Genomic DNA, 16,206 nt, shown 5'->3' with positions numbered 1-16,206 from the left:
CAGTGTTAAACATTCTACTGTTTCACATTACACCGCTTTCTAAAGAGCTACTGAAAAAAACAACTTGTTTTAAAAAAGCCTCTTTTACAACCAACAAATTTCCGTTCATGTGATGATGCAGAAATTGGGAATGAATGAACTGAATTAGCATTTATTGAAGCCGTTTATCACAATGTTGGGAGAAAGAAAACAAAAACAAGAACCTGAAAAGAATATGGAATTAAGACATTACTAACCAAACAGGTATTACAAAATCAGCGCAATTTATTCTTTACGCTTGAAAATGGAATTTATGGGCCTCCCAGGGACTGTTTAATAAGACCAACTAAATCCAAAAAGCTGGCCTTTAACCCGCGCGTGCATCGGTGTGCCGTCCCTGGGGTCGCCTCGGGCAAAAGCAGGGCGGGCTGCGACTCCTGAATTTTTAAAATGTCATCTTCAAGGCTGGAAATAAATTCCTCCACTTCTGCTCTGTGGCAGAGGCTGGAATAATGCTCAGACTTCCACCAGCAGGGAATAATCAGAAGTGAGAGGTTCCAGCTCTAATAAAGTGCTAACGGTCACGTCCGGATGACTTAGATGAGCAGCGGTAACAGTCACGTGTGAGGAATGTAGCGAAGCACCAAGCTCCCCGGAGAGCGAGCGGCTGAGTGGAAATACTGTTAGCATGGATCACATCTGGAGTTCAATGACTGAGCTTTTGTTGTGGTTCTCAACCTCGTTCTGGTCGCTCACTTACATTTATAGCAGCTCTTCTCCAGTCATTCAGCTCCCACTGTTGGGCAAACACTTCCCCCAGCTTCACAAAAAGAAGCTGAATCAAGGTGGTCTCCCTCATCTGCTGAAAGGGAGCCAGGAGGGAGCAGGCAGAGCTCCGCCGTGGAGCTCGACCCGGCTTGTGTCAACAGCGTCACGGGGTCAAAGGTCGCTGCCTCAAGGGTTCCAGGGAATTGGTGCATCCAGGGGCCCATTTTGAGCAACTCTACCTGGCAAAAGAACATCATTTCCCTACTTTTCATCTGTCTTTGCACCGACAACTGCACGGTTATCTCTCACATAGATACGATCTTAATGGAGCCCACAGAGGCAGAGTGAAGACCGAAGACAATTGATAATTAAAATGGAGAAAAAGACCTGCTTTCATCCTCAAATTTGGAACTCTTTTGTCGCTTGGTACAACTGTTTCTAACAGTGTCTAGTGTCTGTTAAGCAGAGTCAGGATCATATGATAATGGAAGTGACCCCCTCCAGGAAGCTTCCAAACAACCTTTCCGTGCTTATCGCATCAGACCGTCAGAGTCAGGAGGGTTTACTCGAGGGAGCTGCTAATTTTATAGAGAGATTAACTGCTTGTATCACAAAAGAAAGAGCTGGCTGTAGATGGTGACGTCCTGGCAGTTGGTTCAGCCCGCAGCAGAGGCCAAACCTTCAGCACTGTAACGTATTCTAATCACAGCGGAAATAAATATTATGGCCGTGTTTTTGTGCCGTGGTGCGCGCTGCCTCCTCACGTGGCTCCTGGATCATCACTCAGGTTGACCCTGTCCAACATCCAAGCACAGCATCACAACTAAATACCCAAGCATGAGTGTCTTAACCTTCCAGTCATTTGAAGATGACCAGCCAAAATTCCCCACTCTGCTAGTAGAAGGAGTATTTTGGTGCTCGTAAGTACAAGAAAAAACAGACACACACACACTGGAAGAACATGCGACACCACTTCAAACAATAGATTGCATAATTTGGCCATTTCGGATGTCAGGGCGAATATTTCCTGATCTATTTTTGTTCATGGAGATACAGCCGTTGCTAGACTTCATGGAACCCCCCAAAGCTCCATCAAGATGCCCCCCTCTCCACCTTTACTGCCAGTAGCAGGGACAGAAAGCTCAAGAGGGCAACTGGAAAAGAAAAGCAGACTGAAGCAACAGATGTGGCACATTTCTGGAAAGTAATAACAACATCTGGCCTGTTGTTATTGATCCCCGTGACCAGAGAAACGCTGATCATCACGCCGCGGCCAGCCGCTGTCTTTCTGGCAGCAACGGAAACTCATATTTTAAAATATGTGTGATAATATTAAGTGTCTGCTTCGACACAGAAACTGCAGCTTAATTCACTAGAGCTGCATCAATTATTTACACATGTGGCGCAGTAACAAGAAAAGTGATGATGGTCAAAGTTTCACGGTAAAACAGACACACTATTAATTATGCTGCTTTAGTACTTGAACGCACCACGATACACGGTCGCAGATGTGCACAGGCGCTGTGATTTTAAAAACACTGAGAAACACCTGTTGTTCAGTAACATGGAGGGAAGATGCTTCCTAAAACAGCAGAATAAGGTCTGTTGTCACAGCCCCATTCCCCCAGGTCCCTCCTGTCCCTCTGCCCCAGTAATTTTCCACTCTCCCTGCCTCTGCTCCGCTCTACCTGCCAGCCACTCCCGCCCCGTCAGCTCAGCTCCACTCACCTGCAGCACAGCTGCAGCTCATTCCCACCCAGCCCCCTGCACGCTCAGTCCTTGCCAGGTTGTTCTTCAGCGTTTCCATGCAAGAATCTCCTCATCCATCATTATTCTTATCTGCCTGACCTCCTGTTGCCGAACCTGTTTGCCTCTGACCTGCCTGCACCGCCTGTCTCCCGGTAAACTCACCACTGACCACGACGTCTGCCTCAGCGTTTCTGGTTCCTGTCCGCTCACCTGGTCCCGACTTCGCTGCTGCTCATCCCAGTCTGCTCTGCTGCATCGTCGGCCTACTCTCTCGTGCGCCCCTCCCTGTCACTCCTGCCTGCTCTACACGGACCTGTACGGTTCCGAGGGTTCACGTCCTCCCCCACTGTTCCGCATTCTGGCTCAGCTCAACCCACTCCCCGAGCCTGATAGACTTTGTGTGGGCCCTGAGCCTGAAGAACAGACTGTTTCCTTGTCTGCCTGAGTTCCTGTTTGGCCGTGTACTAATAAAGGTCCTTACCAAGGGTCCCGGCTTTCCAGAGTGCTGCTTTTGGGTCCCAATTACACCCGTCACATCTGTGGCCTCTGCAGCGTGACTGGGTCATGGTTCCTGTCGTGCTGAGAGCTTTTAAAGACATATTTTATTGCCTCTGTGTGAAAGAGGTGAAAACACTGTTTTGTTTTGTCTTTAGCAGGATCTGAATCTGCATCAAACCGCGCCATCCATTTTCAACAGCTGTCTAGCTGTCATCACACGGGCGGAGACTTGATAATGACATTGCGTCTGCCTTTGTTCAACACAAAAACACCCTAAATGTCTTTCTTTTCGCTGTAAAGAAGAGGATAATGGGAGGTACAACAACATCTTGACCGTTTTCTGCGGTCTGAAACGCTCTAAAGAGCTGACATGGACCAGGACAGAGGGACAAAAGTGACAGAAATACTGACAAAGCAACAAACGGGAGCTGACAAACACGAGCAACTTGGGTTCCAGCAGGATTCCAGTTCATCTGGGGGAGGTGTGACACGTTAGCAGGATATTTGCAACAACATGGAGGAGATTTCTGTCTCCAGTCGACGTTACTGCTCTTGATAAAGTATCAGTGTTACGCCGTCCGTACAGTCATAAATTACAGTCCGGGCACATGAGCCCAGTGAATCACGGCACTGTGACCAAACAATGTCCGGCAACTCGATCTAATCTCTTTGAATGTTTTGAATATCAGCGTAAACAACGGGGAACCGTGTCCATCTACGTGCATGACAGGGAGATTCTTTAGCTTTATTACAGGCACATTATCCATTATGTTGCCTTCAACCAGAGCTATATTCAATCCGGACTGAGTCAAAGCAGCTGCATTCATCCTAAATAATTATAAACTTATGAGAGAAGCTTTCAAAGAGTAAAGTTGGAGAAAGAACAAAGCTGGTGTGTTGTGATCGGTGTAAACTTTATTTTCTTTACCGTTATGTTATTCAGTCAAGTGTAAAAATACATGTTTATTCTCTCGCATGAGTTAGCGCAAAGATCAAGTCTAAAGATCTATTTAGTGCTGCTTTGCACACGCAGAAACATCCACAATCATAGAAATCAAGATCTTTCTGAGAGCAGCTCGAGCTGTTTCGCACAGTGTTTAGTCATAACGCCGTCATTTGTTGGAGGGGAGGAATCAAGGCAGCTGCTCTCAGTTTTAAAAGAAACGTCAGGATTTTAGGTTTCCCTGTGAGAAAATGGATCACGAGAGAGCCGACGCTTGTCTGTGGGAGCGGAAGTTCGGATCTCCCAACCGCACAGAAACTTTGCAGATCCTCCTGGGAGTGAATGAAAAAGGTCCAACGACGCTACACAGGAAATGGTTTCAAGCACAACGCTAATTTTTTTCCATTGACTAATTTTTCTTTTTTAATCAAATCTGCTGGACGTCTCCCGTTGTGTGACAGTCACCACGCCCCCTCATATGAGCACGCGGGGGACAGTCAGACGGGCATTTTGGTTGCAGCGTTGCAGAAACTGTGAAGGTTTTCCAGGACCAGGCTCAAGCTGGTGTGGTAACAAATGAGAGAATCCCATCATTTCCTCTTTTTAACACTGAGCTTTTTTCCCGAGGGGTCTAGAAGGCATGAGCCATCGCCACGGTGACCACGTCCTCTCCAGGTTTGGCACTAATCCGAAGAGGCTGCTTGAAGGAGGCTGCTTTCATCATACAGGTATGGTCTGTCTCCTTGCAGTAGTAAAGCCAGACGCTCAGAGTGAGGCCTGGAACGTCAGTGGAGTCCTTTATAGGGACTGGAAGCCTCGTTGAGATGGTGAGGGGTTTCGACAGGTCCACGACGTTGCCGGTGACCGTTGGACTGTCGAGCAGCCACTCGCAGCCTGGCAGAAAACAACAGCGATCAATGGGATGAAGCACAGCCCGGCCGATGGGTAAATGTTAGCATCTCCTACAAGTTTAAATTCCCGTAAAACTTAAATTTCTCTTTTCCACCAGTGATTCTAATCATTGTGCTTTGAGCACTTGCATCCATTTATATGATAATGTTAAATCTTGGTTGTTTCTTCCATAGAATCCTCAGATTATTTAGAAAATAATGGATAAATTATTAAGAGACATATTTTTACCCCAGAACTGGACCAAAACGTGATGTACAGACTAAAACGTGCCAAGGGCTGAGATGGTATTCCAAGCTTTAAGAGCTTGAAAACTGCTGACTTTTTTTGCATTAGAACCCATCATCAGTGGTTTCTTCTTGGTTCACCAGTCCACTTCCTCCATGTTCTGCTGCCCATCAGCTACACTGTTAGCATGACATTCAGGGTACGGTTCTGACAGAATAGTCCGAAAAACCACATGACAGAGTGAGTGAGTGTGCAAATGACCAATGAAATTAGTGCGCAGAGACAAACGGGCCAATCTGATAAATAAAATAAAAACGGTGCCAGACTACCGTTGAGAGCCGTGCAGCTAACAACGTGACCAGCTGGTTACTGAACATGTGGGCTGGACTCTCTGCTGTGTTTCCTCAGCAATGTTGGCCAATACCAGGAAAATCCTAACGCGTGAAATGGTGGCGCGAGGACGTCAACGTGCTGAAGCACAGAAGATATTTTCAGGGACCAATACAGACGTAATGACACCATTGTTGAAAGATGAATGACACAAATGAAAGAACACCACTGTGAGAACATAATATGCAGGGGACATGGTCAAATTCACACCAGCGGTGATTAATGAAGCTTATTCCTAACACGAGGTCCCAGGGAGGCTAAAATATATTTTGAAAAAAAAAGGACTATTTCGCTCTGCCGTGCACTTCTCACTCCAGCCATTAAAATTCCTGCCAGGGCTCTGATCTGATCAGCACAAGTCTAGACGGAGTACAACAGGACAGCGCAGGATCACGTAACATAGGCTGTTGGCTAATTATGTGAACCGAGGCATGTTGCCTTATCGCAAGGCTTTAAAAATAGCCCGCTGATATCTCCGACTCCACGCTGCATCACCCTGGACATACAGCCACACTTTTCTTCCAAACCTTCACGATGTTAATGCCAGGAGACCCCGGATCCTCCCCAAGTGTTACATTTGTTTCACACAAGCAGGAGAAGCAATTTGAGAGGAGTTACGGTAACCAAACTTTCTGAAAAGCATTTAGCAGCATTTAGCAAGATGTCGGAGGGCACAGAGAGAATAAGCTGGTTGTGCTGGAGAGTGAATGTTGAGGACCATTCACCCTTTGACAGGCTCATGAGCACAGAGACCAAAATAAAAATCTCGTAGGAGAGGATCAGTGGGTCACATTCACAATAGAGCCAGTATAAATATAGAGAGCTACAGTGGTTTGCATGCAAAACAACTGTGAAAGGAAGGAAAAATACTTAAAATATGAGTCAAGCCTCCTTTAAAACCTACTGAAATTCCAGCATTGATTTCATTTTCATGTCCGAGGGGCAGAAAAGTGGGCTTTTTCTGTTTGTTTGGCCAGCCTGTCATTTAAAACCCGCCAAATAACCCCAATTTCAACAGGTATTTGTTCCGTCTTTGTCAAACGCAGCTGTGCTTTTCACGGGTTGACGGTTCCCTAATGCAGGAATGATCCAATCACGCTGTAACAAGTGGGAACCAGGCGCAGCCGAGCCGCTGATCGCCGGCTCTGCCCACATCTTGAAGCAGTCACCACGGGGTTGTGGCTAAAATTGGTGCACAAAGCACTTGTGTTTGTGCCCTGTTAGCTTTTATAAAACCGAAATCTCAAGAGCAAAAGTGCAAAGGAGTGACTGTGTGTTCTTACATAAGCTGAAAACTTGGTGGGTTCAGCTTTTTACACACTCTTGCAACAATAAAACACTGTTGCTTTGACTAACTTGGTGGAATGATCTTAGATAAGCCGTGCTTCCTGTTTATGGCAGCCATGTTTACCTCATATCTTTGACACAAAGACATTGTGATTTATTCACGTTTGCTACAGTCGGAGGCACCATTAACAGGTAATGTGCAGCCGTTGGCTGCTCCCGTCTCCTCAGCAACGGAAGAAACAGTCCGTACATTGACGTGAACAGCTCAATCAAGCTATGCTCAAACTTCGACTTTAGCGCATCGTTGCAGTTCGGTCCTTGTCCCAGTTTACATGGAGAAAATCGAATTAATGGCGTACTCCTCCTCGACACTAGGTGGCGGTACGCATCATTCAGCAGGTTCTTACGGCCCTCTTTCAAGCTCACCGATTACGTGACAGGGCGGCATTTTGAACACCAGGATGATGGATAATTGTGCAGCTTTGTTCCTCATGTAGGTAATGTAGTTTTAGAAGTTTTATTAGATAAGTGTCATATTTCACTTCTCAGTAAAGCTTGACTAAATCTCACCCTCAGCCGTGAGAGCCCAGAAGCTGGGGGCCTCTGCCGTTAGTTTGGTTCCATGCGGGAGCGTCAGGCTGAGCAACATGACCAGGGTCTGGCCTGCAGACACTTCCACTGGTGGCATTTCTATCCTGGTGGCAGATTTAGGCAGCGCAGGGGCTTTAGCAGGACCCGAAGGCGCCGAGTCTGTGCAGTCCACAGAGATGGGGAACTGGAGAAGAGAGGGGAGAGACGGACAAAAGAATGAAGCTGAGAACCTGCTGAGTTCAAAATAACTCATTAAGATGAGCAAAATACTGTTGGCAGGTCATCTAAGTGGTCATTGGTGACGTGTTTCCTTTTAGTGGAGTCAAAGGCTGAATTACACTGAAAGTGTGTCAGGTTTCTTGAATCTGAGCTCAAACTTGGTTCTAATTTTGCTTTTTTTGTTCATATTTTGTTGAAGTGGACAACATTAAAGTAACCTTTGTTGTTACAGCATTCAGGAAGAACAGTTATTAGTTTTCTTTAACAATGATTATTTAAATTAAAAGCCGTTTGCCTCTGATGCAATATCCGGGTCGGGAGGTTGTTTTCTCACCGGACTGACGGTTCTGGAGTCCAGGTCCAGCACCTTGACCCGGTGGTTGTTGGTGTCGGCCACATAAAGCAGCTTCCCGCCGCTGCCGACGCAGATCCCAGCGGGTTCGTTAAAGAGAGACTGGTGGAAAGCAGGGCCGAAAGCGTCGCCGGCCTCACCCGTCCCCGCTAATGTGCTGCACTGCTTCGCCTTTGGATCCACCACCTTGATCTTGGCGGCACATGAAAACAAACAGAATTTTCAAAAGGATCCCTTCAGCAGTTGGGTTAAAAAAAAGTACCAAGGTACCGTCCTTGTGCGTCAATAAGAACGAACAAAACGATTTACAGTCTTGTGACAGGGAAAATTACCTTGTGGTTGTACGAATCGGCCACATAAAGCCGGCTTTGTTGAGGAGCCCAGGCCACGCCTAAAGGATGCTGCAGTTTGGCGTCGACCCCTTTTCCGTCCACATCCCCAAAAGCAAAAAGGTTCTGGTTCACAATGTTCACAAAGGATTAAATGACAACAGGAGGACCCAAACTGCCTCCCCCAAACGGATCAGAGAGGAGAGCATCTGAAACAGCCTCGTGAACGGCTGTTTGACTGTTCATTTATAGCAAAAAGCAAAAGGAAGAATGGAGGCTATGCAGCCGTCCAGATGAAAGATCATCATCAGAAAGTCCTGGCTGAAACTATTATATGATTAGTTTCCATTTGAAAAACACTTGAAATGAGAATATGAATACGATGCTGACTTCTTTACCATCAAGGTTTCTGAATAATTCATAAAATAAGAGAAAATGGGAATAAATGTCTTTGAACTACATCCATTTATTAATAGATGAGTCATTCTCAAGAAGTTCTCGAGAAGTTTTAAAGGAGTTAACAAGAATATTATCTGCTGGTAAGACATTTTGTTCAAGTATTTAACTTTTTGGGGTTTTTAAGATAATTAGGTTTTACTCGACAGTCCCAGAGGATGATCTTTTATGAAATCTGTTATTGTGCAGAGACTCGAGCCGACAGTCTTTGTCTCAGCGGGGGAGGAAAATCTGTTTCAGATTGACGTGCAGATACGTGAAAGATGAGTTCATAATTTGGCCAAATAAAACCACATTTTATCTTCCTAACTTTGACGCATACTTCAGCGTTCAGACTTTTAATACCATTTATTCTTCTGACCCGAGAGGAACGAGGTCTTCGTGACATTGAAGGAATGAGGTGCTGTTGCTGAGTAAACTGCTTTAAACTGGCGATGCCCTTCCTCTATTCTACCGTTGACTCACCATTGGGTCTCTTTCTCCGCCGACCAGAGACTTGACGGCTCCGTCCTTCAGCGCCAGGGTGCGGACGGTGCTGCTTTCGCTATCGGCAACATACAGGCAGCTCCAGGGCTCCTCCGGGGCCGAAGCCAGGCCCGAGGGCTGTGCGAAGCTAGCTTTGTGGGGGTAGGAATTGTTACGGTTTTCCTCGTTGCCACTTCCCGCCCAGCGCAAGCACGTGCCGGCCTTCGACTCACTGTTCAAACAACACAATTATACACAAAGCTGGCTCCACTTCTTATCTTTATGTCTTGACTCAATAATATTATTACTAGGAATGTGTCAACGCTAAATCACAGGTGTGAAGAGGGGCCCCCTCTGCCGGTTGGCCGTAGAGGTCATGCACCAGTCTCTCACCTTCCTTTGGGCAGCTTCCCATCTTCAAGGAACAGAGCCCAGATCTGGTGGGTTCCTGCCATTGCTATCCACAGCACGTTACCTTCATCTCCACCTACACACACACACACACACGCACGCACGCACACAAATGAATTAATGGTGGCAGAGATATGAGATATTTCAGTCATGCTTTATTGTGATGTACCATAATTATGGTTACTTGTTGATGTGGATAAAACTGTGTTCTTATTGTCGTTAAAAAACAGCAGCCCTGAGGGCAGCGGCAGCAGCTGGGGTGTGACAGACGCCACCTCCAAGGCGCTCTGCAGAGACAATGCCGTGTTGGTGACATGGACAGGAGTAGCATCTGGGTTTTTTTTGTTTTTTTTTAAATGTTCAGGCCTGTCGTGATCGCCAACTGGAGGACTGCCAAAGCCATTAACATCCCCGGCAGGTGACCAACAGCCTCGGTGTTACTGTCGTACATCACAGTTCAAACCGTTTGAACTTCGGTTGATCGTGCATATGGACAACAAAGCATCAATATTCATCGGCTGACTGGATGTGCGCTGACAGAGGCAGCCCTCTGCATAGTAACCGGATTCGCTCAGGCAGATTAAATGGCTTGATCCCTCTTTGATCTTGCACTCTCAACATGTTGACAGTCCCTCTAACCTGCCTGGTCACCACAGAATCCAGGCCTCAGGAACTACATTCAATTCCTGCCGTCCTGCCTCGAACCTGCCTCCATTAGCCGAGCTGTGACCTGAAAAATGGCCAGACCCCACAAAGTCTATTCGCAGGGAGGAGGGGGAGGAGCGGGAGGATAGGCAGCCGGGGCGACCTCCCTCTTGGGTTTATCGATCGTGTCGGAGAGTACAGAAAGGAACAAAATATATAGGAGTGGGGGGAGGGTCAAAGCACAATGGTAGGAAGGGAATTGGAACACCCACCTGCAGTACCAAGAGTCACATCCCAAGGAGAACTGATTGGCTGCTCAGGACCTGGTGCTCCGCCATCTTTGTCCGTGCCTTGTTCGCCCGTTCCAGCGAGCGTACTGACTTTTCCCGCTGACAGGTCAATCTGATAGACACAAACAGAAGCATTTAGGCATGCAGATAGGCATCATGGGAGATACGGCTGAACAAAAAGAGGCGGTGATCAGCGGGACCTTTCGGATCAGGTGGTTTTCCGTGTCGGCCACGTACACAGTGTCCCCTTTGATGGCCACACCCTGAGGCGAGTTAAAAGAAGCTTCTGATAAGTCACCATCTTTCCTCCCGCTTTCAGGCCCTGAGACAAAAGTGAATAGTCAGATTATCCTTCAGACATGATATCTATTCACCCAGCACAGATGCTCTCAAGACTTTGGTTTTAAAATTAAAACGGTCAACTTAAAGCACTTCCAGATTTCAAAACAATTTTTTCTTATCTTTAACTCTGCTGCTCAAGAATTTATCATGAAAAAAGCAGTTTCTGTTTCAGTCATTATTTAAACATGTGATATGGTCTAATGTGCTGGGACTCCATGTAACAAGCTTGTCCCCAAATTCAGTTAATAGAGGATATGCGGTGTGGGCACAGCTTAATGGCCGACTATTTTTAAAGATTTGATCGCCTGTTTAAACTTCTCATAAAAATCTAATTGCTAATACTGTGAGAACAGAGACATTTTATTTATCTAGGGGGAATGGACTGATAAATAAGGGCAGGTCAAAGAAGAAAAATATTTTTGCCCCCTTGTGTTGCCAGAGTTGGCTCAGTGACAGTTCCCAGCATGCCCCCTGCTAAGATTAACCTTCGTGTTGGTCAAGGCCTGTAACAGGTTCCTTTGAGGACTTGAAAAGGCAAACAAGCACTCTAAAAATATCAGTTGAGTTTAATATTGTTCCTAAACACAGCTTTTCCGCAGCCTCCATGTGTTTCCTATGTTTTACCTCCTATGACTTGTAACAGCTGCCCGGTTGTGGACACCATTAGAACGCGGTGATGGCCGGTGTCTGCTATGGCTAGTCGCTTATTCCCGTCATCTATGGCTATTTTCCCTGGAAATGACAGGATGCTGGGGGGGAGGGAGTCTCGAAACAGCCTGATCGGCACTGTGTGCGTCTTCAGCAGGCCTCGCTCCTTGTAGTAACGGAGGGCGGCGGCAGAGAAAAGCATCTGTTTGTCTCGGTGGCCTTCGCCCACCAGGGAGAAGAGCAGGTTGCCGCGAGGGCCCAGGAAGACGAGCGTAGGCCAGCAGGACACCTCCAGCTCATGCCAAAGACACGCCTCGCTGTCATTAACCACTGGATGGCAGATGTCGTAGCGGAGCACAGCGCTGCGGATGTTGTCCAGGACCTTTGAGAAATTGGCAGCAAATAGACACAAAATTAGGAATTTAAGCCGCCTGCTTTTTAAATATAATGTTAAATGTTATGTTATATGTCAAACCGATTAAAACATTTCAATATATAACTTGGGAAAATGACCAGACCAAGGCTTTTAGCTTCGCTGACAGAAATTCTTGCTGGAATGTTTTTTTATTAGAGATCCCTTAAAAAAATCCAAATTAACCAAGAGCAGGGAAAACTCTTACCTTTTCATTAGGGAATTTAGCTGAGTGCACTCCAACAACAACCAAGCCATCTGAGGGAGACACAAAGACATAAGAAAAAACACACAATAGGAGTATTTGATCGACTAACTGAGCCCATTTTTCTGCCCTTCGCTGTTTAACATAATCGAGGCTCTGAGAGACACTGACTGACACGGGCGAAAAGTTTTTTTTTTCTATTTTTTGCTCCTGCGCGCACAAAAAAGTCACTAGTTAAGATGTATAGGGCAAAAAAAAAAATCTATCACTGTCAAAAAAAGGCCTCGATCAGCCATCCAATGGTCATCAGAATGTTTTAACCAGCGTCATGCAAGTGATTTAGTTCCTCGGACCTCCGAGAACAATACAAGACAATAAAACAATTAGATTGATTTACAGCTTTGGACATGAGGAACAGATGCTACAATGTTATGCAACCAAATTGCCTGTAAACTGCTGAAAACATGTGTTTGTTATATTCCTTTGAACAAACTCTTCTGTAGAAACGCTACACAAGTAGCCTCACACAGCTGATATCTCAATTTGTTTACTTCCTGTGTCTCAGCTCTCAAATAATTAATGCCTCGGTTTGGTTTTTTTAATTAGTCTCTTCAATCTAAATCAACTTGGTTCATTACAACCTAAAGGCTTTACAGAGACAGACTTCAACAGTGTTGAAGTTTCAAAATGTAGAGTAAAACGATGTTGAAAACAGATGCAGCTTTACAGCTGCAGCTGCAACACCAGGGTAGCAGTTTGTTAAAATGATCACATGCGTTGGCTCGTTGTCATTAACACTGTAATAACGTCCGACCATCAGCGGTAATAGAGTAGCCACACTGAAAGGAGCTCCTATTTGTGTCACAAATGCTATCGCTTCCATTTCAAACCGCCAGATTCACTATCTGCAGTGGATTTCATCACCCACGTCGTTTGCCAGGCAATACAGCGCCGGCACAGATTGCCATGGCGATGGGCGGGTGGACTGAGGGAGCAGCTGGGCTGGGTGGCGCCCACACCTCACTGACCAGAGCAGTAAACAGAATGTACCCACAGCGGTGCCAAAGATAAGCACTAGGCTGATAAGTGAAATGGTGGTGACCGTGCACGTTCTCCCTCGGAAATTTCAAGATGCGGCTTCCTTTCATGATCTCTTCTAGGGCCAGCGGGAAGGCGGAGCCAGTGGGTTGTGACAGCGCTTAATGCAGCGTCGCCATAAAAAGCTCCATACAGCGAACAGCAGAAGGTTTCAATTATGGCCACCGCGCTCAGCGACAGCGCTCACTGGAAATATATTTAGTTAGCTATTCACAGCTCAGATAAGGACCCACGTGCGCTTGGAAACAAAGTAGCCCTGGTGTGCTGCAGCTTCTGTGCCCCAGTGACCTTAAACATGTCACTGTGATGCAACAGAATCAGAGATGTATTTATGGAATTGCTTTGTCTTGCCTGGAGACTGCCCCCCGTGTGGGTCAGTGGAGCTGCTGTGTAATGGAAGAGGGCCTTAAAATTGACTCTGGTACACTGATGCTGCTTTTATTTTGTTAGGCATCGCAACTTAAGAGAAATGCACAGTCGGCAGCAAGAAAAATGAATTGTTGGAATGCAAGTAACATAATGTAAATGCAAATATCAGGACTTTTCTTTAAATGGTGGGAAGCTTGAAGAGTTTGATGTCCAAATTGGTTGGTTTTGGAGCGCTGGCCCAGAGGGAAGAGACGCAAGCTTGTGACTCGAACGTTCCTGATTCAAATCCATGTCCCAACAGGGTGGTTCGGGTGTGTTGCATTGACTTTCTCCACCCTCAACTTAATCCCCAAATCTTCTCCAGGAACCTTTGGTTGTTGCTCACTTAATCTCACTGGATACGTTTGAAAAAAAAAAAAAGTCAATTCAGAGACAATCAGTGTGGTCTTGGTTGAGAATGACATGGCAGTTTTCACCTTGACGGCTTTTCAAAGCTACACCAGAGTCAACTGCAGAACTTGGTCTCAATGAATAAGTCATTTATTCACTGGCGTGTTGTTCCTGCCATGTTAACAATGGTGAACAAGCTCTTCCAAATTAGGTGTCAGCAGAAAAAGCTCCATTTGAACTCACTCCTTATATTTGTCTCTGGTATAATAAGCATGCTAAAAAGGCCATACCTTCAGCAGAGTACTTCTTCTCTAGCTGGTGCAGGTCGGGCAGAATGTGCAGGCAATTGATGCAGCAATAAGTGAAGAAATCCAGCAGCACCACTTTACCAGCAAGCTCTTTGTTGAGAGACAGGGGGCCCTCTGTGTTAATCCATTCCAAGCCTGGAGCAAGAATCAAAGTTGGAACATGATACTGTTATCTTATTAATTATATTTAGTCACACTGCAGGCTACTGGTTTACAGCTGCCAAATCTGCCACAGGACTGATGCGGCTTTTATGATATTATGAAAGAGGGCGAATGATTCAAAATAGTGATATTAAAGTGTTCAAAGCTTCAAATAAGGGAAACATTTTTTCCTTCCTGTCACTAATATCACATGCTCTGCAGATATACTTTCAATTCAGGATATAGCAGGGAAAAAAATTAAGAAATATTCTTTGTTTTGCAATTCCCACATTTGGTCCTCAGCATAAGAGATGGAGACAATCCACGGTACTGATCTAAACCTCAGCTTTATGACATCAGGAAAAGGAATATTTAGGAAAGTCTTGTTTTCTGACACATAAAAGAATGATCTGTCTCTCGTTAACACAGCATATGCACATGGCTAACTGAGCAGACTGGTACTGGCTGTATACATGGCACTGCTGAGAGCAGAAAGCTCAATTTTTGATGAATTCCTATAAAAAAAAATGTTCAAAAACAGCACCTGTAACATATAAAAATGTAGAAATTGAAGAAGAAAATGTTAATGCATGTCCCCTTACAAATGTAGCACATTGCCTACTTAAAAGCTGAATAATGACTACAACAATTCTCAGTATTGATCTTAAGAAGCACGCCAAAGAGAAAAACTATACACCCAAAATCAGATATTTCTGTTCTGGTTTTTTTCCATTTACTTTACTTTGGCTGGACTCAGTGAGTACCTGACATCATAAATTTGCTGTACATTTAAAAGAATATCCATGCAAGCTTAAAGCTGTGTTATTACAACCATTTAATAGCCTATAAATGAAACTCTTCTGCTGATAATTGATGTTCTACACCCGAATAGGTGTATGGAAACAGGTTCCATACCAACACAGGATTAGTTACTGTGGTCAAAGATTTTATTCTTGAATTCATCGTTTATTCACGTTCATCTTTATTTATATATCATCTCTTACAATTCTAGATTGTCTCGAAGCTCTTTACTGAAAGTTAAAGCAGTTAAAACCCCATCATAATGAATTGTGCTTTACTTAATCACAGAAGAGTAGTGTATTTCTCTATCTTAAAATGTATTGTTGGTAAAATCGATCAAATTCAATTACATACATTGTAAGTTTAGGATACCTTAGATTTTGATAGATTGTTTGAAGATTGATAGAAACTTTTAAGTGTATTCGACAACACTAAGATAGAAATAACGCTGGATTTCTACTCCAGATGATCAGATTCTGCAAAAACGGAGCTAATGAATTACAACGTGACGATTAAAGGGTTCTGAATACGAACGCTGGTAAAGAATGGAGCTGCTAAAGTCAAAAACAAGTCCAGTCGTGTCAAGGAATTGACTGTTAGCAAACTCAAGCCGAACTGTCAAAGTGCTGCGGAGACCGCTAAGAGGGCTGTAAACAGAGTTAACCTGGCTGGAAATCGGGTATCTTCAGGTCGTCTCTTTGGTCCAGCGTTTTCAAATGCTGGTAGACGAGGTCCTCTTTCTCTTGCTGGGTCTTGGCTTCATCTAGTGCGCAATCCAGCTGACTTTGTAGAGGAAATAAGGTGGAGAGGCTGCACTGAGACGCCATGTTTCTGTCAGCGAACTGTTTAGGTAAAACCACGACTGTGTTCATTCCAGATGATTCGACACGACGGAAATATTATCTTGAGAAATATTACTAACTCTGTTTTCCCTGAACAATTGGATGAATTAAACATTTTTAATCACAACTACACACACATAT

The 16,206-nt window shown here is 45.1% G+C and overlaps 1 protein-coding gene across 1 annotated transcript; it reads right to left on the bottom strand.

The window, feature by feature from the left end:
- Positions 1 to 3,889: 3,889 nt before the first annotated feature.
- On the bottom strand, positions 3,890 to 16,073 carry nhlrc2 (NHL repeat containing 2). Its single transcript, XM_057041616.1, has 12 exons — positions 15,888 to 16,073; positions 14,264 to 14,416; positions 12,120 to 12,169; positions 11,476 to 11,881; positions 10,710 to 10,831; positions 10,492 to 10,621; positions 9,557 to 9,650; positions 9,164 to 9,395; positions 8,246 to 8,368; positions 7,896 to 8,105; positions 7,322 to 7,526; positions 3,890 to 4,831 (listed from the first exon to the last, which is right to left on the bottom strand). Exons 1-12 carry the CDS (start codon positions 16,048 to 16,050, stop codon positions 4,569 to 4,571), a joined length of 2,151 nt encoding a protein of 716 aa, XP_056897596.1. The 5' UTR covers positions 16,051 to 16,073; the 3' UTR covers positions 3,890 to 4,568.
- Between the last annotated feature and the right edge of the window lie 133 nt (positions 16,074 to 16,206).

This window comes from Takifugu flavidus, chromosome 1 (genome assembly GCF_003711565.1).
Source record: "Takifugu flavidus isolate HTHZ2018 chromosome 1, ASM371156v2, whole genome shotgun sequence".
Taxonomy (NCBI): domain Eukaryota; kingdom Metazoa; phylum Chordata; class Actinopteri; order Tetraodontiformes; family Tetraodontidae; genus Takifugu; species Takifugu flavidus.
Note: the sequence above shows the minus strand (reverse complement) of the source record. Positions and strands in the feature narration are given on the sequence as shown.

Coding starts and splice junctions, on each gene's coding strand:
- nhlrc2 (XM_057041616.1), bottom strand. CDS start 16,050: ATGGCGTCTCAGTGCAGCCTCTCCACCTTATTTCCTCTACAAAGTCAG. Junction 10,622..10,709: donor AAAACCACCTGATCCGAAAG/GTCCCGCTGATC, acceptor TGTGTCTATCAG/ATTGACCTGTCAGCGGGAAA. Junction 4,832..7,321: donor CTGGGCTCTCACGGCTGAGG/GTGAGATTTAGT, acceptor GTTTTCTGCCAG/GCTGCGAGTGGCTGCTCGAC.